Source organism: Rhopalosiphum maidis, chromosome 1 (genome assembly GCF_003676215.2).
Source record: "Rhopalosiphum maidis isolate BTI-1 chromosome 1, ASM367621v3, whole genome shotgun sequence".
NCBI classification, from domain to species: Eukaryota; Metazoa; Arthropoda; class Insecta; order Hemiptera; family Aphididae; genus Rhopalosiphum; species Rhopalosiphum maidis.
In genome coordinates, this window is record NC_040877.1 from 71620464 (window position 1) to 71642942 (window position 22479).

At 32.3% G+C, this 22479-nt stretch overlaps 1 protein-coding gene across 4 annotated transcripts in view; it reads right to left on the reverse strand.

The window, feature by feature from the left end:
- Positions 1-1167: 1167 nt before the first annotated feature.
- The window catches only part of LOC113549705 (solute carrier family 26 member 10-like), a 77932-nt gene continuing 56620 nt past the window's right edge, over positions 1168-22479 (reverse strand). For 2 of the 4 annotated variants that reach the window (XM_026951136.1, XM_026951137.1), the window contains 2 exons: positions 3212-4122; positions 1168-2558 (listed from right to left, as the gene is read on the reverse strand). In XM_026951136.1, the coding sequence (XP_026806937.1) occupies positions 1473-2558; positions 3212-4122 (1997 nt within the window). In that variant the 3' untranslated portion in view covers positions 1168-1472. Of the gene's footprint in view, positions 2559-3211; positions 4123-4310; positions 4886-5420; positions 5607-22479 lie in introns of those variants that run through there. The other 2 variants (XM_026951135.1, XM_026951138.1) reach the window with 2 other exon arrangements.

A 22479-nucleotide genomic window follows, 5' to 3' on the forward strand; every position in this document is an offset into this window, starting at 1 on the left:
TTTTACTCACAAACAAATATTGTATTAACATAAATGGAAAAAAAAAATAAAGTCAAAAATAAAACTTTAAGTAGCACAAACAAAGCCAATATATTTAAAAAATTATATATTGCTTATAAAATGCTAATATAAAAATTTAGTAAAACACCAACAGTTATTAATTTATTAAATTACATTGTGACCATGAGGATAAATGATAATAATATGAATATGTTGTCACAATTGTATCATATAGAGCAGGAGTCGCCAACCTTTTCAAACAAGTGAGTTACTTTTGAAATTTTAAGACCCTGGTGATCGACCTAGAAAGAGATTTATTTGATGAACAAAAAAAAAAATGTTGTTTCTTAAAATAATAATAATACACGAGAAAAAGTAAAAAAAAATTTAATTTATTAATGTGATAACTGGCATTGGTTTTCTTCTGCAAGTTTTGAAAATTCTGGTATATAGTTATAAATAGTTGCTTGTATACTTGAATCCAAACAATATTGTTTGTAATTTTTGACCGATATGAATAGCAAATCACATTATCCGATTATTTATTACGCGATCGACCGATAATGGTAAAATTAATTTTTTAACGATCGACCTGTATTCCTAGATAGATCGACCAGACGACGATCGCTGATACAGAGCTATTGCCCTAAGCACTAAGAAACGGTCATCATAATGGTCTATGGATGATGTAGTTTTGGAGACTCGAGTTTTACTAAAAATTATTAATTTTTTGAATAATTATTACAAAGTTCTTTTTATTTTTGTTGCATTATAAATACCTTAAAACGCATAGTTTTTGTACATAGAATAAATGTATATATAATTTTCATAAACTATAATAGTAATTATAGCAAATCGGTCCTCATAATATTTAAAATAATTAATGTACAGTTATATTATAGAAACTATATGTTTACAACTTAATACAATTCATTAATTGCATTATAATAATATAAACACCGTACTTAATTTTTGTAGGTACTTCTTCGTGTATGGGACTATTTGTAATTTATAGAGATGTTCGGTAATAATAACTTTACACGTTACTTATAACATACAAGTTACAAAACAGTTTATTTAAAAAAGATAATATATATTACAACTTAAACTATGTAGCAATAATTAACATTAACTCTTTATATTAATTACAAAACAATTTTCTAATATTATAATTAAGTAAAAAAAAAATTGTATACTAAAATTATTAATATCACTATAACAATAATACGTATGTATTTATCCTAACTAACAGATATTTATATAAAAAAATAATAGGTAGGTAGTTACGAATACATGGCACCAAAAAAAAAAAAAGTTTAAAAACTTGCATCGTTGATTTCAGTATAAAATTACAAAAAAATATTTTTTACTTTATACCTATACGTTGAATATTTAAATGTTACAGTTTAAAAAAATAAACATTTATTTATGATTTTTCAATGGAAAAAAATATGTGCACTCGGCAAGTGCGCTTACAATCCAATCGGAGTCTTGGACGGTTGTGTGTCATACGTCGAGTCTTGGATTTTTTTGCTATTGCACTGGTGGTAGACGACCGCATCGTGCACGGTCGGGAAGAATCGCACCGCTTTCACGCCGCTATTGCCGCGGATAAACTCCAACGAGCTGTCCGGTACGGCGGCCAGATACACGTCGAACCCGTCGGACACGAGCGATTCGATCGATTCGGACAGCATTTTCGCGCCGGCCGCGTCCGCGTACTGGAGGGCGGCCATGTCGATGACCACGCACTGAGCGGGACGCCGGCCACCGGTTGGATTCTTGCCGTCGACCACGGTCACGGTCACGGTCGCGGCGTCGTCGTCCCTCGTCACCTCGATCAGCTTTCTCTTGAACATGTACCTGTTGATCACGTTCAGACTACCCGCGTACCGGACGATCTTGACGTCGGGTATTTCGACTGCGTCGCCGTACAGGTCCAGCCGGACGTACAGATCGGTGTCCGGCAACCGGCCGAGCACGTGCACTTCGTTCAGCACGCCCTTGACGAACACGAACAGCAGCGACACGACCACGCCGATCAGCAGTCCGGAGTCGATGTCCAGCATTATGACGGTCAGGTACGTAACTATCCACACGGTGCCGTCGGTCTTGGACTTGCGCCATATTTCCGGGAAGTTGAGCACCTGCATGAGGAGCCCCTTGAGCGCCACCACGATGATGCTGGACAGCACGCACCTGGGCAGCGGCTCGAAGACGACGCCGATCCAGAGCAGCACGACCACTATGATGGCCGCGGACACGATGCTGGCCATCTGGGTCTTGCCGCCGACCGTCTGCTGGGAGGCGCTGCGCGACGGCGACGCGCCGCTGGGCAGGCACGAGAAGAACGAACCGACCACGTTGCCCAGGCCCTGGGCCAGCAGCTCTTGGTTGGTGTCCAACGGGTATTTGAGTTTCTCGGACACGAGCAGCGCCAGCGACATGGTGATGGAGTACGCGACCAGTGCGATGACGCAGGCGTCCACGAACACGGCCGAGAACAGTTTGACGGGCGGCACTTCGAATGCCGGCAGGCCCGATTTGATTTCACCCATCTGCAATGCAATCGAACGACAAATAATTTATCACGTGTTTAAACTTTGAACGTCACGTGTAACGTTTCATACAAGTGAGTCGGCCGCGTTACGTTTCGGACGACACGAGTACTGTTTTGAATGTTATGGTTATCGGTCGCAACGTCGAAACAGAGATGTATACCTATTTTTCTCTAATGAATTTACACCGGTATTGTTGGATAATAATATTATTATTTATTATATTATCGCGATAATTGATAATATAATCAGATTTAACCAAGGTCAACTCACGGGGTGTATACCTATATAGTTCAGGTGTTGAAAAATCATAAAAATGATGTATTTGTAAAAAAATCAATATCATATGATTGAGATTTTGTCTAATTCAAATATTAACGATAGTTTATATCATACAGTTCCGAATTCTTTGTGTGTATATTTTTTTATTAATGTTAAAAAAAAAAAGCCTGTTTAATTATATAATTATATCTGACCGAGTGATACTCGAATTCTAAAAACATGCGAAAAAAAAGCGTACTCGTCGACAAACGTATAAAGTGCTGGTCGTCATTGACCGGTTTGGGAACGGATAGAAAAACGAACCAAAAACGTTGGCCGCGATTTCTACACGGCCACGCACGTGAATAAAGGAGCAGTCAAGCGACGCTTACCTGGACCATGTCATAGTCCTGGGCGATAGTGGTAACTTGGAACAGGACGGTGGCGAAGACCGTGACGATCAGTTCGATCGGCAGTGGCATGCACAGCCTGCTGTTGATCCTCTCCTTCAGGTACTTGTTGTACACCAAAAGAACGGCGACGGTGGTGACGGACACCGCGGTGGTCGCCCAGTTGATGGTGTGGAAACGGTCGACGAAATCGTAGAACGTGTTCGGCACCTGCATCATGCCGTGCCGCCGGGCCACGTCCACGCCGAGCAGCTCCTTCAGCTGCGACGTGAGCACGATGAAGGCCACGGACGCGGTGAAGCCGCTGACCAGCGTCTCGGACAGCACGGTGCACAGCAACCCGAGCCGGAACACGTACATGACCAGCTGCACGAGCCCGGCCACCATGGTGACCGCGGTGGCCACTTGGATGGCCGAGTAGCCGAGCGTGGGGTCGTCCTCGGCGCCGTCGGTCGCGTACGTCGTCACCACCTTGCCGGTCATCAGGCACAGCACGGACAGCACGCCCAGCGATATGTGACGGGACGTGCCCAACAGGCTGTACACCAGCACGGGAAACACGGCCATGTACAGGCCGACGGTCGGCTCGACGTTGCCCAGGATGGAGTAGGCCATGCCCTGCGGGATGTTCAGCACGGCCACCGCGATACCGGCCATCGTGTCCTCCGCGAAGTCCTTCGACCAGTGGTAGTTGAGGAACAGCCAGTCGATGGACGGTATGGTCTTCTTCACGTAGTCGGCGCAGGTGCGTTTTTTCTTGTGCGGTTTCTTAGCGGCCGGCCGCCGGGCCGCCTCGGCCGGAACGTTGTTGTTGGCCGACATCGCGTCCACTTGGTACACGTGCCGCTGCGTGTTGATTTCCGGTTGACGGTCCATCATCTCGGTCTTGGCGTCTGTAGAGTAAAACAAAAAAAAAAAAAAAACAGACAAACGATTAGTACCGATAGGTCGCGTAATTCCGATTCGTTATGTTATGAAATCGTTATGAATATTATGTTTAAAAGCATTTTTTCCGCGTTCGTAAAACGATTTAATTCTGACTACACGGGACAGCGATATCATTCCGTTGACGGGTTTTTACCTGTGACTCCGTTGACAATCATTTTTTTATTTTTAATAAATCAAAATTATACTTTAAAATCAGAATATTATTTTCTTCAAAAAAGAATATTATTAAACAAACGCGCTAACGTGACACGCGTTTGTTATTAATACGTTGTCTGAACTATAACACGTTTCTGAAAATGTGTACGTTATATACTGTATGACAGTGTGGTCGCTTTCAAGTTTAAATCTATCCAAATGGCATGTGAAGTGTTGATAAAATAATATTAATCACGTGTCACACTTTACTTTGTTCATATATTTCTTATCAAGGTATTAAAATTTAATACTGTTATGTTGTATTTAATACATTCAAAAAGTAAACCGAATTTTAATTCAACTTAATTGAAATTCGCAGTTATTAAATTATAAATAATTAATAACTTGAACTCCATCGTTATTTCTTAAAGATTCATGCTTTCGGTGTTTTAGATAAAAAATTGCTCTCGACGAATCTTAACTTTAAAGTCTTTTGGCCTATTGATACATTTTAAATGATTTATCATTATCACACATTTGTGTAAGGTAGTTGAATTCGAAATTGTCTTGAATTAACTGATTGTTCAAAAGACTATAAGAATAACTGATGGTTGAAACAAAAATTTGCCACGTATATTTATATCTGTTTTATCTGAACTGTTCATTGTTCTATAAATAACTATTTATTTATTTTAAATACAAAATATCAGGTAATAGAATGTTTTTGAAATAGCTTAAGTGTGTTAATTTAAAATTTAGCTTAAAAAAAAATTATCTGTACTTGCTGAATTGCCGTCTCAAAATATACTCTCGAGAAAATTAAATTAAAACAATATTATGAATGAAAAAATGCATCTAATGAATCTGCAACCACAAGATATTTTCCCCTGAACCACTTTTATTATGTTAAACTATGATAATGATGACAAGTAAAACTTTTATGAGTACGACGCGCGACGTTTGATAAATAATATTTAACTAGTACGGTATGTACAATATGAAAATTATTAGGTAATTTACTAATTAACCGCGTATAAATAAAAATCTAGAATAATGAACAATTATAATAAATTACATTATATTTAAATTAATGAATTATAAAACTTACTCATTATTGAACTGCGACGGAAAATTATAAATTTTGCGTGTTTAATAACGTACAACAAACGTAGGTACTTGGTCACCAACGGTTTATTGAAAATATCCAAAGAGTAACTTTTGATGAATAGGTACTATTAAATGAGAACACGATGCCTCACCATTTTATATTATATGTAGAAGTGAAATATTTTATCTAAAATTGTCAAATAGATTAAATTAAATGTATACCTATGAATTGTATTATTATAGTTATATATATATATATATATATATATCATTAATTGTGTACTTCAGCTGTAATAAAATAATAATACTTTGACGTAAAAATAAACATTATTTTAATTTTATTTTTTCGAGTGGTTTGAATTAATTTTAGATAATCTTAAAATAAGTATCTACATTCCTATACATCTTGTTTTTGATGATAATGATCTGTTAAATATTATTAATCAAAATAATTATACATAACCTGATCAAAACCTATTCAGTTCGTATTAGTCAAGTTGTCAGTGATATTGATTAAAATCATATAAATATTTTTTTCATTAATATATCATATTCGACGGTTTATCAGATATCATTATATGCACTGCTAATTGATTATCATATCAACCGTGATAAATGTCATCAACTATTATAGTAAAATATGTTAATATAATATTTTGAGAGTTACAATAATTATAAATAATAAAATAAAATAAAATAAATATATTATGATATTAACGAACTTTAATAGGTAAAGTACCTATAACTAATATGAAAAAAAATAAAAACAATAAAAATATATATATTCTAATATTTTTAAGAAAAAATTTAAATTAACTAATAGGCACTACCTATTAAATATTTAAATGGTAATAAACAATAGTCAAACGGTAAATGTTTTTACAATCATTAACAAAAATCTAAAAAATATGTAATGTTTTTAAATATTATTATGATTAAAAAAATCCAAGATGGACACAAAAAAAAAATTGTATAGTTTTTATAAATCATATAAATTATAAATTATAATATTAAAAAAAAAATAATATTATGCCATAAAAATTTTAGCAGACTATTGTAATGATGTGTTCTCTTGGAATACTGTAAACAGTGATCAAGTTAACGATTCAATATCGCTATCTACAAGCGAAAACTATTGTAACATTCACATAATATACATTTAATTGGTACAGCTAATTGTATTATGCGATATTATTAATTATTAAACATTTTATATAAATATTAATAAATTGACGAATTAGTATGATTATCGTATCATGAATATCATATTAAATGAGTTATGAGTACCTATATTCTGTTTAAATCGTGTGAAAAACTTATTGATTACTAATACGTGATATCAATATTATTTAGGTTGTGTTATTGGATTATATGAAACTACAATAATATTATTACAACTGCCACAATATTTTGGTTTAATTCAATAATAACTATTTTTATTCATCGAAAAACTATTTGGTGTTTAATAAATAATTCATAGATTTTTCTGTGCTTTTAGATTCATAAATTTATCTCTAATGTAAGATTGCAAAGAATGCATCTTACATAACATGATTTAAAGACGTTTATATCATAATATTATCCTATTTAGCATAATCTATATACAGTCGTACAGACCTTACGTAAAGACATAATAAAAATCGGTAATTAGTAATATTACAGTAATATAATATTATTCTAGATTTATAGCATGTATAAATAATAAAATATAATTATACTAGTATTATAATCTTCCTAGAAAAACACTATATTATTAAATTAAGTATAGGTAATATAATAATAAATGTGCACATTGATTAAATATGATATATTAATTTTAATAAGATAGCAGTAAATTAGTAATCCACTTTTTGTTTATAGGGACTATTTTGTTATTATAAATGAAGTGGTATCTAAAGGAATATCACACTGTGCTGTATTGAACGGTTAGAATATGTAGGTTCGACATTAGTGTTGAACCTACATACTACATACAAATTTGAAAAACCTTACAAAAAAAAAAAAATCCATTACGGATTTCTTAACGTCTACCTGCATAATATTCATTTGTATATTTCAATAACCTAACATTTATAAGCTTCTGTTGTCTGTGAAAATTACTAGTTATACATTTTCTAGTATTATATATTTATTAATTTACTATATAGGTACATATTAATTTGAATATTGAGTACCTACTTTAATTAAGTTTTTCTCTTTATTATTATGAATATTAGTATATTTATATACTTATGTATTTTATACTGTAAGCCCTTATAGTCTATAGTCCATAGATACGAATGATAAAAAAATAAGTACCTAATTGAAGTCGTTATTTAGGATTCAAAATATATAAAAAATCAGCAGAATAATTTAATTTATAACATTTGTCGGTATTTTTGTTTTTTCATTTTAAATAAAAAATTAATGTTTTTTTCTAATTAAAACGCACTGTGTTTTAGTATATTTCTAGTGTTATAATTGTACGCAAAACATATTATTATGGTTTTCCTATTAAAATGTACAAGTGTTCCGTTTCGAGTAAAACAAATTATGATCACGTTATACAATATACATACCTCAACTATTTTTGAGTAAATCAAGTTACATAATATGTCTTATATACTTAACATAGATATATATTATTAAGTATGTATTTTATTATTATTTAGATTTTGATTAAAATAACACAATGAAATAAGGACCAAGTACGTTAATAAAGAATTTTATCAATAACGAAGAAAAGTATAATTTCTATGTGTTTAACTTGAGTGTATTTACCGTATTCAAATCAAACCATACTTAATAATTAAATATTTGTATAAATTATTAATTGTAATATCCTCAATTTAATTAATGTTTCTAGTAATAATTATAATACTTATTATTAATTAACCATCCGTCAAGACGAGTCTACATAAATAGAAATGTTTACTAGCTGTGTTTGAACGTACTACATGAACAATAACTTTGACATGTTACAAAATGACTTTTGTTTACAATTCTATACCAAAGAAATTAGTAAATGGAACATGTTTTTACAAATAATAAAATACAACGATATGGCTGGCTGTAAATCTCACGTTACCTATTATCTATGGTTAAGGAACAATCAATAACTAATTTAATATTTAAGATTATTGAGAACCAATCAGGTTATATTAGACAATACGATTGTATTTAAAAAAAAAAAAAAATGATATGCATATACATTATAATATACTGACAATATATTTTGCATGTTTACCAGTTCAACACACTAATATATTAGCATTTAAACAATTTAATTGATAAACAACCCTTGTTGTTCGATCTAATCGACGAATATCTTACAATTTATTAACCTTTATAATATAAGTATTCGGATTATCCAACCGAAATCTCGTAACAATTAAATATTTGCACGTGGTACTTCCTGAATCATTAATTTTATAATTGATTGTTTGTCGAAACGAAAAAACATACCCTAAGTAATAAATATATTATATAATATAATAATGATTATTTCTAACCGTATATGCATAGTGTTATGTTTATTGTTTGGCTTTGTGGTCTTATAATTATCCATTTATATAAAGTACGACTTGAACGTTTTAAAAACACACGAGAAAAAAACAATTACAAAATCCTCTAGGAAGTGTGTGCGATGGTTGTAGGTGACTAATGCGTTTGACACAATTCAACATTTCGTTGACAATATTTCTATGAACTTAACACGGGTGTTACGTGGGTCGACGATAAGTTTTAACGTGACGGAGGAAAAAAAAAGGGAAAAGAAAAACGGAACATTAAAAGTTGTCGTCGTCGTCGTCGTCGTCGCTATATGCGGTCGTTTTGTCACCGGAACATTTTGTCGTCCGTGTTAATCCGTTGTTACACCGACGTGTGCATTGTGTATGCGTATAAATTACAACAGCTTCGTATCAGAATCTTTGTATTGCGTCGTGTCGCACTATACATTATTATTATAATATTATTCACAGTGATATATTTCGAATTCTCGGCCGGCCGACGACGGACGTTTTTCTTTCACTTCGGTCGACAATACATAATACGTATATTATTATCATAATATCGTGTATATTTCTTTATCATATAATATAATATACAATGATATCATGCCGTGCGCACGCACCGCACGCACTACAACGGGCATATAGTGCACTCGGCGCAGTCGTCCGCGGCCATTGCTTCGGACGCACGCGCTCGTGTGCGGCAAGACGAATCGAAAAGATCCGTTTTCCGACGTCCAAAGCAGCCCGTCCACGCCGCGCGCTACACGTGACTCGACACGTCTGGCCGCCCGAGATGAGAAGATCCGGTGCCCCCTCACCCGCGCTGCTGCCGCCGGCCGCCCGTTCGTCAAGCCCCGCGAGAACTCTAAAAATAATGTGATTTAATTAATGCGATGTTTACGCAGTCAGTGTCGCCCGGACTTGTTGAATGATCTATTCGGGTTTTGATGCGCGGACGTGCACTATATAAACGTATATTACAGCAGCACTATATACCACTCGTACATACAACAATAATAATATATAATATTATCATACGTCTTTTGTCAGCTCATAATTCATTCTCACCCGGTGGTGTTATGACTAGGCCGTCACGTCGTCGTCGTCCGCCGTGTTCCGCGCAGACATACACATAATGATAATAATAATAATAATAATAATAATAATATACACAATGCGCACGCCATCGTTCGCCCGGTTGTCCCGCACGGGATCCGTCGGCCCATCGCCGTCGCGTTTAACCAAATACACATTAATATATTGATATACACAAACTCGGGCCGGAGAGGGACCACACCGCGAACGGTGTCCTACTCGAGGGTGTAGTGCTCGTACGAGGCTTTACGAGACTCGTATTATAAATATTTACACGGACGCGGCCGTCGCCGTTAACGCGCTAGGAGACTTTCGTCGTCGCCCACACACGTCGAGCCGGTCCCTCGTGTAAACAGTTTGAAACCAATATAATAATAATAATAATAATAATAGTATGTCGAAGCGGTCGGCGTGTCGCGTATACAATAATATGTTACGGGTAGGTATGTGCGCGGTCAGCGCCGACAAACGTGTAGGTATATAATGTTATTATTTATTGTTGTGTGCGGAGAGGCGTTTGCGGGCGGACAAACCGCCGGATCGCGCGAAGTAGGCGTACGGACGGAGTCACGACTGAACTGAATATTATATTGTAATACCTATACACTTGATTGGTGCGCGATCGGAGGAAAAACAGACGCGACACTCGAAAACGGACCTTTTTTCCGACCAACGATCCGACTGTACGGCGGTGTTATACGATCGCCGTAATACAATACTGTATAACAGTGGTAGACTCCTGTTCAAGCGGATCGTGCCAAAGTCGTTCAACATTCTGTATCATGCACCCAACCTAACCTCGCGAGTAAAACACAAAAATCACAGAAAATATTACGCGGCGCGTACAAAATATCAAGTGCCACGGACGAGCGTCATACACCTAATATTAATAATACTCGTAGTACATGGGAAAATAATAGGAATGTTTCATTTTTCGGAGTACGACTGCCACTGCGAACGAGTTTTTTTTCATTTAAAAGTACTGTCTAGTAATAGAATACAATCCAAAGAATGATTTGGTTACACATTTTCCGTCATCTTACATATACTTAGATATTACACCGAACCGGTGTTAAGTTTATCAGCGCTTCGTTGTAATAATACACAGTTAGTATTAATGATCTTATCACGTAACACGAATGTTGAAACTTTAATTTTTCAACAGGACGTATAACTCTGTTATTTTTAATCCATACGGATTACTCATTGTGAGAAAAAAACCTAAAACCTAACCTCTGAAATATGATATGTAACTATATGAATATCTGAAAACTAGGTTTAATATAGAAGAGCACTGTATACCACTTTATTTAAATTATTTTATTATTGTTTATGTTAACGGTGATCAATCTTATTATTATTATTATTATTTTAACTGTATAAATGAAATTACTTTATTCATCATAACAGTCAAAACTAGTATTTCATGGGTTTCAGATAACATCATTTTTCGTGGTTTTAATAAACTATATCGTAACTCGTTGAATTATTACTTGATAATATTTATAAATATTTATAATATGCTTAATTTATATAGTCTTAATAAAAAATACAAAATACATATTATTGCGTGCTGCGTTAGTTATGATCAGCAGTTTCATTTTATTATTTGTAATTATTTTTTACGTTCTTTGGTAAATTTATTACTTATTAGAATTGATAATTCAATTCAATTTCTACACATGGAAATTATTATATATTTTTTTTCTATATCTATATAAATAACATGAAATATTGTAATACATAAAAATACTTTTTATATTTTTGTATGCCGAACAAATAATTATTGCAAGTTTTAATATAGTAGTTTGTTTTGTCAATTACCTATTAAATGTTGTTCATAATGCAACTTTAAATACTCAAATAAATTTATTTTTAAGATTATAAGTTATAATACAAATATAATAATTTAATTATTATACCGTCACGTGATTCACGTGTGTTAACTATGATTATTCATTTTTTAATAATTTTGTGTGAAATCAATGTTTCGTGGTGATTGGTGAAGAATTGTTGCCTGCTACTATCAATGAGTTGAAAAACAAAAAATAATTTATGTGACACGCATAACATGTTTTTTTGAAATTTTTAAAATCACAAGTATATCAAATTTTATAATATATTATAATAAAAAATATAATGTTAAACGTTAAACCATTCTAAACTTCACTGCATTATAGTAGTTATTTTACGAATTAAGTAGGTACACTTTAAATATTTTATTTAAAAAATAATCGTTTTTTATTGCCTATTCTACATTTATACATTACAATTGCATTACGCATAATGTATCTACGTCATATATTGATAAGAGTTAATTAATAATAATATGATATGTCATTGATTTTTAATTTCATAAAAGAAGTTAGGTACAAATAAGTTATGTTGACTTAGAAACAAATGTTGAGATTATTACATATTATACAGATTCCAATATATTTATATAAATAATTGCTAATTAGTTTTATATTTAAATATTGATTATTCCAAACTCATAGTGATAAAAATACGATGCTGATATTTTTTTTTATAGTACACTTAAAAATAGTTTAGCAAAACACTTGAATGATATTGTAAAATATACTGCAATCTCATTTATCTCTATCTGAAAATGCCACCAATCAAGAAAACAGTTTTTTTTTTTTTTTAATTTAAAATCATAAATATTTTTGATACATAATAATAGCTTGTCAACATGTGCATACGTTATCATTAATTTGTTTTTTACGTGGTAGGTATTATTCGATTAGATAATAATTAAATAATAGTCAGATGTAATAATATTTACAACATTTTTTGTAATAGGTACCTATGTTAGATTAGTTTAAGACACTATTATACTAAGAAAACAGCTGATTATTACAAATCATGGATAATCTTGTCACCTTATATCTACCCGGTGTTAAATAATAAAAACGCTCATAAAATTATGATAGCATTAATATAGCTGTGTTCTAATTTCTCATCGCTTATCATACGTTACATCTGGTGACCGAAATTTCAAGCTTCGATGTTATTTTTGTAATTATTATTTCAGTAAGACAATAATAAGTGACTTTAAGATTTTGAGAGACATGTGCAACAGATATGAGAAATAATTAATTGATATTATCACACAATGTTTCACGACAGCATTCAGTACAAATATAATAATACAATGCATACATTTCCAGTGACCTATTCATCATCTCCGCTCTCTAGACTAACATGTGTTCGTTTCGGGAAGTTGATGACTGCGCGTATGCGTGAACGTCAGAGTGTTATAAATTTAGAAAAAAGGTCATTAATGCAAAATTTGCGTTATTACAATCATACAAATATTTCGAATCAGACTCGCTAATCACCCTAATGACGATTAAAGCCTGAATTCAGAAAAGGCTAACGACGGTCTTGAAATTTAGATGTATCGGTATTATACTTATACAAATTATAACGTTAGAACAAAAGCAGCGTCTCGCAGGTGACACGACGATTTAGACTAGGCGGACTAGGGCGAACTTGGAATTTCAACGGTTTCCGATGGAATAATGAGAAAACCAGATGGTTATAGAAAATAATGACATGATATAAATTAGATAATAAGATAAATAGTTGTTGTTGAATTTCGGCCAATACAATAGTACGCCGTATACGTGCGTATAGTGTATATGACGAGAGTGGCGTGTACGTTTTGATTTGATAAGGATGACGAGCAAATTTCGTAAAATGGGGTGAAACGAACCGATGACGAGTCCTCGTGGCACGCATCAAAACTACGCGAGCAATAAAACTACCCCTTCCAATAACGACGTCTGCACGTCGTGTTCTCGTGTGACACATACAAACACATAGCATGATCAGTTGTGTGTGTGTGTGTGTGTTTGAGAGTGTCAGAGAAAGACCGGTGGCGGGTAGGATTGGTGGCGGGGAAGCTTTCAACGAAATGAAACCATCAACGAAAGGACACACTGATATATGTATATTGTATGTATATACATACAGACACACACACACACACACACACACACACACACACACATATATATATATAGGGCAACAACATCAGACCTCTCTGAGGAAAATAACGAATATTTGCCGCAGTCTCGCGGAAAGAAAGTAATCACACCGCCGCCGCCGAATAAGAAAGCGTCTCGATGGGGTGTGGGAAACGCAATGGGGTCGAGGGGTTGATTTATGTACGAACCGTATGTGCGGACTGCGAGGAACCCGATGATAATATAACTAAAGAAATCTTGTCGAACGTCCTGTGGATTTTCTAACGACTATGGGGTTTTCACCGCGCACAGACGTTGTTATTTTAGTTTAGTTATTTTTTTATTATTCGTCTCAAAAACATTCACAGCCGTTTTTTTACATTAAAATCGTCCGTTTTTATTTCCGTGCGCGTTGAGAAACCATTCTGTTTTCGGTCACGCACAACGTTTATGTGAGGAAATCGTCTACGAATATTTTAGATGTACAGCATTTTTCAACTGCGTTTATAACGCGATTATTAAAATTATTATCATCAACTCGACTTTAACGAACCAGTTAAATATAATAGAACGATTAGCTCGAACTTGCCGTAGAACAATGTTGTGTCAATCGCTATGATTAACTATGACTCAACTCGTTGTTGCGGCGATACAATAATATAATGAAATGCGACTAGCAAGGTGATGGTCGATGGTGTTTATCAAAACTTTTACTGATTTTATATTTATATCGATTTATCGACATTATACTGCACAAAAAAACATAAATATATGCCAGCTGCAGTTATTATCTGGAATTATTTAAAATCATACAAAGAAATTTTCGGGTTATCTAAAGTGGCCATGCACGACAATAGAAACGATAACTAGGAACGCTCCGCAGCTACATTATATTGTATTATGTATATTTTATTAGTATCGCGGTTACTGGTTTGTCATTGTGTATAATATTTATGCTTGTTAACTTATAGTTATTAGTTTTAAGTATTTTAACTTATTTTGATAATTATATTATGGTTTATAAATTTCCAAATTGTATTAATTGGAAATGTATACTGTCACGAAACCGCGATAGCGCATTGTAAAAGAGGGAAATACAAACGTAAGTTCATTATTAGTTACCTATTTTATTATTTTTTTTTTCAACGGTTTGATAATGAAAATTAAGATTGACAAATATTATGTAAAGACTTGTAGTGGTAAGAGTTAGGATCGACCTTCTAACAGTTCAGATGCATTACCTTAATTGAATAGATATATTTATAGAGTATAGTTGTCAGTTACAATTTTAGTAAGTGGACGATAAAATCATTAAAATCCCTTCAAACGAATCACTACCGTAAAGATTTAATGTATACGCCCCGTATTCGACGAGCACGTTCAATTTGAGATACAATTTAGATTTTTGTAATTTAATTGTATAATTACATTATTTTTAATACAATACTGTAATAGAAAATACTGTATGACATATTAATGTCATACAGTACTTTCCAAATGTATTATATTTTATAATTTTATAAAATTTAAAGTACAATTAAATCTAAATTATAATATTGTATACCTACTTTTAAGCTATATTATATTCGGTTAAACTTATTCAACTAAACCATTGCCGGAAGTGATACACATACATATATAATATATCAGTCAAAAAGTTCATAAATGTATAAACTCATAACTGATAAATTATTATTTATTTTGTATTAATTTATTAACCGTTTGACAGAGTTGTTTCGATCGTGAGCCATGATAATTTATTAGTCGGGTTTAATGTAAACGTCCAGTTACCCTTAAATCCATCTCGTGATTTATGTGGGATTAAGCTAAATAAAGAAATGTTTGTTAAATAATAAACGTTTCATATTATAATAATATATTGCCGCAAGCTTCTCCTCGAATACTGTGTTCGTAATAATTGATAATAGTATTTTCTGAGATATTCGATTTTATATTATCTCCGCGTTTGTATAATCTTTAAAATAATCTATAGACACTCAAATCGGTATACATTTTCACTCCGATCATTTTTACTCATAAAAGACATTCCTTCACTGGTACGAGTCATTGTTTTACCCATTTTTACACCATTTTATATAGTGTTAATGTATAAATGCGGACATATGACGACTTACTATTGACTATGTTATAAAAATCAACCTGATAGTACGATTGGGGTTAATTAATTTTATTTAATTTTACTTTTGGGATATAATATATTATACATACGCAATTTAATAATAATAATATACGCTTTCAAAATACTACGAATTACCAAATCAAATTAAATTTTACTTTGAGACCAGAAAGTTCTTGTTGAGTACCCATCGTGTCACTGTAATTGCTTATTGTAGTATAATACTATTTATTTTTAGTTTCTAATGGACGATATGGTCAATATTAAGACATCGAATACTGTTGGTATTAGTATAAGTAACTACATTACATTGTTCATAGCAAAAATATCAAAAAATAAATAATTTATTGAAAAGACGGATGGAACTTTCAGTTAAAGATATCTAAATTAACAATTATACATAAAATACCTATTTATATGCTTAAGCAGTTGCTCTACACACATTTACCTATAACTTGGCAGTTATATACATTATATTTATACTTATAATGTACCTCAGTACCAGATGAAAATATTCTGTATTCACTAAAACCGTAGTAAATTGCGTATAATATTATTAAACCTGTCAGTGGTGACGGCGTATTATAATATAATGATTGTAGCCGATCGCTAGTAATCGTGTAGTTTTCACATTAAATTATACCGTTTACCGTGTATATAGACGTCTGTTATCAGTAAAACTTTACAATCTTCGTGACGAAAAACGACAATTCGGGATGGTTTAAGACGAAAAACAAGGTTATGTCGGTGGGGGGGAGACGCCACTCGTTTTGCGCGTGGGTATTATAATAATAATAATAATAATAGTAATAATATCTCGTACGACAACGATCGATATTTATTACGGTGTTATCGTTGTCTATCAAACGAAAGGAAGAACGATGATTTACCCCTGTTCTTGGCGCCCATTCAAACGGCCCAACATAACACGCCGCCGCGTGTCTAGATGCAGCGAATTCTACTTGAACCGCGGCCAGATAACTATGTAATTAAAACTAGTTTATTGTATTAGCATAAATCTTCAAAGCGTGTGTCGTTGACGTGTGTTTTGCCTGTACTCCGCATTGTAGTGCGTGTATAGTTAGCCAGAAATGTCGTTTTGTCGGCCAAAGACACTAAAAATCGACCGTCAAGTCCGTTGACCGTAATGAATTTTATCCGTTTTCCGTACACACACCGCAGCGCCGTGTACGCGCATAATATTATTTAGCATCACCACGTCTCATCATCATCGTATATCCATTCCCCGGTGGTTATAATACGAAACGAAAACACACCGCGTGGAGGTATCAAAAGAATATTAACTGTCGAACGAAATTCAAGGCACATGAAATATAAATGTTAATTAACTCTATACGCAAGCAGATTGTATCATTAAAATAGTTTGAAAACTTATACTTTATTTCGTCAAATAAATACCAAACTATATAGTCTTGAGATATTGGCTTTTTATATCATACGTGCGTACATACATATATATATATATAATTATACGTGTCGTGTTGTAATAGGCTGTGACATGCGAAGTTCTCGCGCTCTCTTACAGAATCCGTTTTATCTACGAAATCGTCGAAAACAATAGCCGTCGCGGCGTGTGTCTAATACGTTTAGAGTTTCGATCGTTTCTCGTTTAGTATATTATGTTTATAATACTCAACGGTCGACGGCGGTCTTATCCCATTTCGAATCGTATATACAGTTAATGACGACGATTGATGTTGAATAGCACTAAACAGTTCACGTCTGATCACACCGATTCGCCGACTATGAGCACACGCGCGGTCTATACCTCTACCACTATTTATCGTATTACCTGTTTGCGTTTTGATACGTACACGCACCGTAATATTGTTCGGGCCTTCGGGGTCGATTGTTCCGGAACAAATTGCATGGGAATAATAATTTTCGTCGATAAGCCATCGACTTTACCGTCGTCGTGCGTGTTATTAAAACACGTGCCAATAACAGCTAGGCAAGAAGAATTTATTGCTGTGTGTCGTCGCGCCAATTGTTTTCCTCTCGTTGACACGCGCGACCGTGCAAAATATCTGTTATTCGTGTGACAACCGCGGACGGGAGGCGATGATACCGCGGCGGCAGGCGTCGTCACGCGCAAACTTAGCGTTGGTCGGTTGCGTACAAACGACAGCGTTTCAAAAGATCTATGTATACGGTAGTAGTTTTGCTTCGTTTTCCGGTTTTAGTGTATAGTTACCACTGTCTTTACGACTGTGTTTTTGCCGCGGTAATCCACCACCACCACCACCACCGCACAGTTACTGTCTGTGCGTCTGTATAGGGCGGTTCACCAAGCGTTCTCACCTCTGTTTTTTTCTTTCAATAATGTACGAGTAGTTATTTTAAAATTTGTTTTGGATTTTTTTTTTTTTTAATATACATAAAGAATTTATCATTTTAAAATGTTTGACATATTTTTTCTATTACTTAACGAGTGTCCTGTAGTGGTACAAAGTCTGTTTATCAAACTCTTCTGTTTTTCAAATATGAACCCCAATTGTCTACTGTAAATTATTTAACAGATAATTTTTCAGATAATATAAACGTATATTAATCAAAATTCAAACGAGAAGTTCCTGAGTTATTCAATTGTGTTGTAAGAAAGATAGTTGATCCATATGATGTTAAAGGATTTGTAATACATGTGAGCAACGGTAATATGAAAATGTTAGTGATCAATTTATCAAAATATATAATTTGAAAAATGGTCAAAGAATAAAAAATATTAGATTTAATATGAAATCTATGTTGTATCATACAACTATTTCTTGACTAACTTAAAAACTATCCTTAATACAAACATTTTAATAACTAAAAAACTACTCGTTTAAATTTCGATTTAGACAAAGTATAAAAATTAAAAAAAAAATTATTTACTAAATAAAATTAACATTAAAAAAGATTTGAAAAAAAATGTGTATCATCACCTTAAGTAGTATAAAAAGAAATTTGAAAATATGGTAATTAGGTATATTTAAAAATTTTTTACATCAATTTTCAAATAACTACATTGTTGCAGAAAATAGGGGTAAGCATGCTTGGTGAATCATCCTGTATATAAATAACATTAAACAGTATTTCGAGTAGTATTACTAGTGTTACTACACGCAATGAACTCATGACCCTTGAACAAAAAGCAAATTGTAATCGTTTTTGTCGTACAATGGTGTGCCTTGTAACTTTATCGAAGTTCAGAGTACCCATGGAATAACTGGGATTATTGTACGCCCAACCACCATCATCTTAAGTCTTAACTACAGATATCCGTAAAACCGTTTGTTGGTCAAAAAAATACCCACATTTAAAGGTTTATTTTTATTATTTTTATTTTTTAATATCGGTAACCGAAAAGCAATTAAAATTCAAGTGTAGTGTCGTATAATAGTATTTATGTCATTTAAACGGAAAATAAGTACACACTTTAATACAGAATTAAACATTCTAATTTTAGTTATTGACACCATTTAAGTATATATTTGTTAGTTTTTACAATAACGTTCAATAGCGCATTTATGGATCATCTATCAGAAGTTAACTTCCAAGATAATTGAACTTTCAATTGTAAAACTATATTATCAGTAGTAGGTATAGTAATGTCGGGAGTTAATTATTCTCGCCTCAAACCTCGCAACTTGTAAATTTTCCGCTACTAAAACTCAGCGGAAACAACTATATGTGCCTGTATCCTATATTTTCGAAACTAGGAAGTCACATTATGTGTATACTGTAGTGTATAAGTACCAAATCATCAATCAAAGCATTAAACGGCTATGGAAATACAATCTAATTGTGTACCCCCTTCGACTTAAAGCTTACTGTATTAACACATTCGTAATCAGCAGATTGCGCTCTTCATACGAGCACTCCATTTCGGCGCAGAGTATTAATCGACACTTAGGCTCCTATTCAATAACAATCCATTCAGGTCAAACCAAAACGAATGGATTAGTATTTAACATATTGTTCATTGTATTGTTTTTGAACTGATTCATACATAATACAAACATTACTGTCACATTACTCATAATATCATTGCAAATTGTGTCACTGCAGTGATGTCTATATCTATGTTTAAAATTTATTGTGCATCGATAAATTATTTCGTACAGCACACATATTCTAAGGCATCTTGCAAAGGTTATAAAAAAAAAACTTACCCACTAAATTTTTAGGGACGTGGAATAGTTGTGCTTAAAACAAAATTTGTATTTTAGGATCAGTGTACTCACTTTTTATGTTTAACGGTTAGATTACCTTTAGGCATAAATAATTTTCATCAAAATTGATTTATAATTTATTAGGCATAATAAAATATATACATTCGAAAAATCGAAAACATATTATATTGAGTTTAGTTATTAATCGTGTAGGTATCTCTAACTACTTATGTCACATATTGTCACTGTACAAGTTATTGATTATAATATCGGATAATCATTATGAAGACACTATTATATATTATTTCTATGTGTACAATATTCATTTACTTTTATTATATTTTTTAATACATTTTTATTATTGTACATTTTTATTTTATATTTTTGTACGTTTAATAAATATTATTTTTACATAATTTTAAATCGTTAAAAAACAACACTTTTCTAAACAAATATTTTTATTTTCCCTTTTTTAATTATATCATGTATTTTTAATTTTTTATGTCGAAGCAAAGTTTTAGAATACTTGATATATAAAAATCGGATTTAGACAAGTATAGTTTAAAGTTTAAATCAGAGAGTGGTTTAAAATCTTTTATAGATCGAAATACTCCAAGTAATATTTTGCTTTGAAATAATTAAATTAAAAATGTGTTTTGTTATTCAAAAGAGTAATAGAAACTTAAAATGATAAATTAATATTCTTTTAAAATAAAAATGATAACGATAATAAATAGCAAAAACTATATTGTTTTTTGAACATAATGTAGAAGAAATAGGTATTTCCAAAAACTTAGTGTTTTCTGAAATATTGAGTTTTTTTATGTTAAATGAATCGTCCGATCCATAGTATCATCGTAACTATGAAAGCTAAATGTTACGATAGAGTCTAACAGATAGACGATTTTACATTTAGTTATTATTTATATATTTATTATGTTTTGTTACATTTTGTGAATCAATTAAATTTTAAACAGATGTTTATGCAACTTAAAGAAAGAAAACGGATCTTAATATTAATAATTTATGTGTCACAAAATGTATAGTACAATTACTTAATAATTACTTAATTTCGTATCTCGAGTATACTTCACTTTTAAGTAGTAATACGTGATACCTATCATAATGTAAATTTAATGTTAAGGTATTTCATCATATTTTAAATGAAACCGTGATTATTCCATCTAAGTGTCTGGATTGAATAAATACATAGTACAATTTGTATATACGACTAAAGTATTCTAAGATATAAGACAAGTATAATATTTAAGTTAAATATATTCGATATTAATTTATATCTACAATTTACTAGATTAAAATAACATTAAAACGGTGACAATTAATAAAAGTGCGGATATGATTCAAAAGCTTAGTTGGACACGCGTTTTGCACAAATCCATCACCAAAGCACATGACAACAACTTATTTTAAATTTAGAAGCAATGGATTAGATAATAATGAATATTAAATACTTATTTAATAATTATTTTTGTACAGTGTTGTAGTGTTTATACTCGTCGCCATGCTCGTGAATGATAAGTGATAACTGATAAGTGATAACGTTCTGGAACCATTTACTTCTCTAGCATAACATTTTTTTTTAACTATACCATAAACTTTCAAATGATTTTCAAAACGTTGGTAATATATTTTACAGCTAAGTAATACGAATTAAATTTCCAAACTATTTTTCCAACATTATCGAATGTGGAGATAGATTTGAGAAAAAAATTAATCATGTAGATATATACATATCGAATAACGTTATTTTTTCAATACGTTGATATTTGCGTTTTTTTTTAAATATTTTTTAATATCTATAATATATAATTTAATCATTCGTTCACTGGCCATCAAGATTATTACAAAAATAAAAAATGTATTTATACTTTCACAATTCATAAAAAGAAGGCAATAATAATTTATAACAATAATTGTATTGCGTTTTTGATTCAAATGAACACGCATAATAGATAAAAATATTAATAATTATTCAGCAAGAATTTACCTACTTGACATAATCCGATTATCAAACTCGTATACACATCATGCATCCAAAGCGAGATTATTAATGTGTGATTTAGTGTCGCTTTTAAAACTCAGCGATATTCATTTGGCACGGCGTATGTGTGTTTAATTAGCAGTCGATACAAGTACTATAATTATGAGCATAACTCACTGCTGT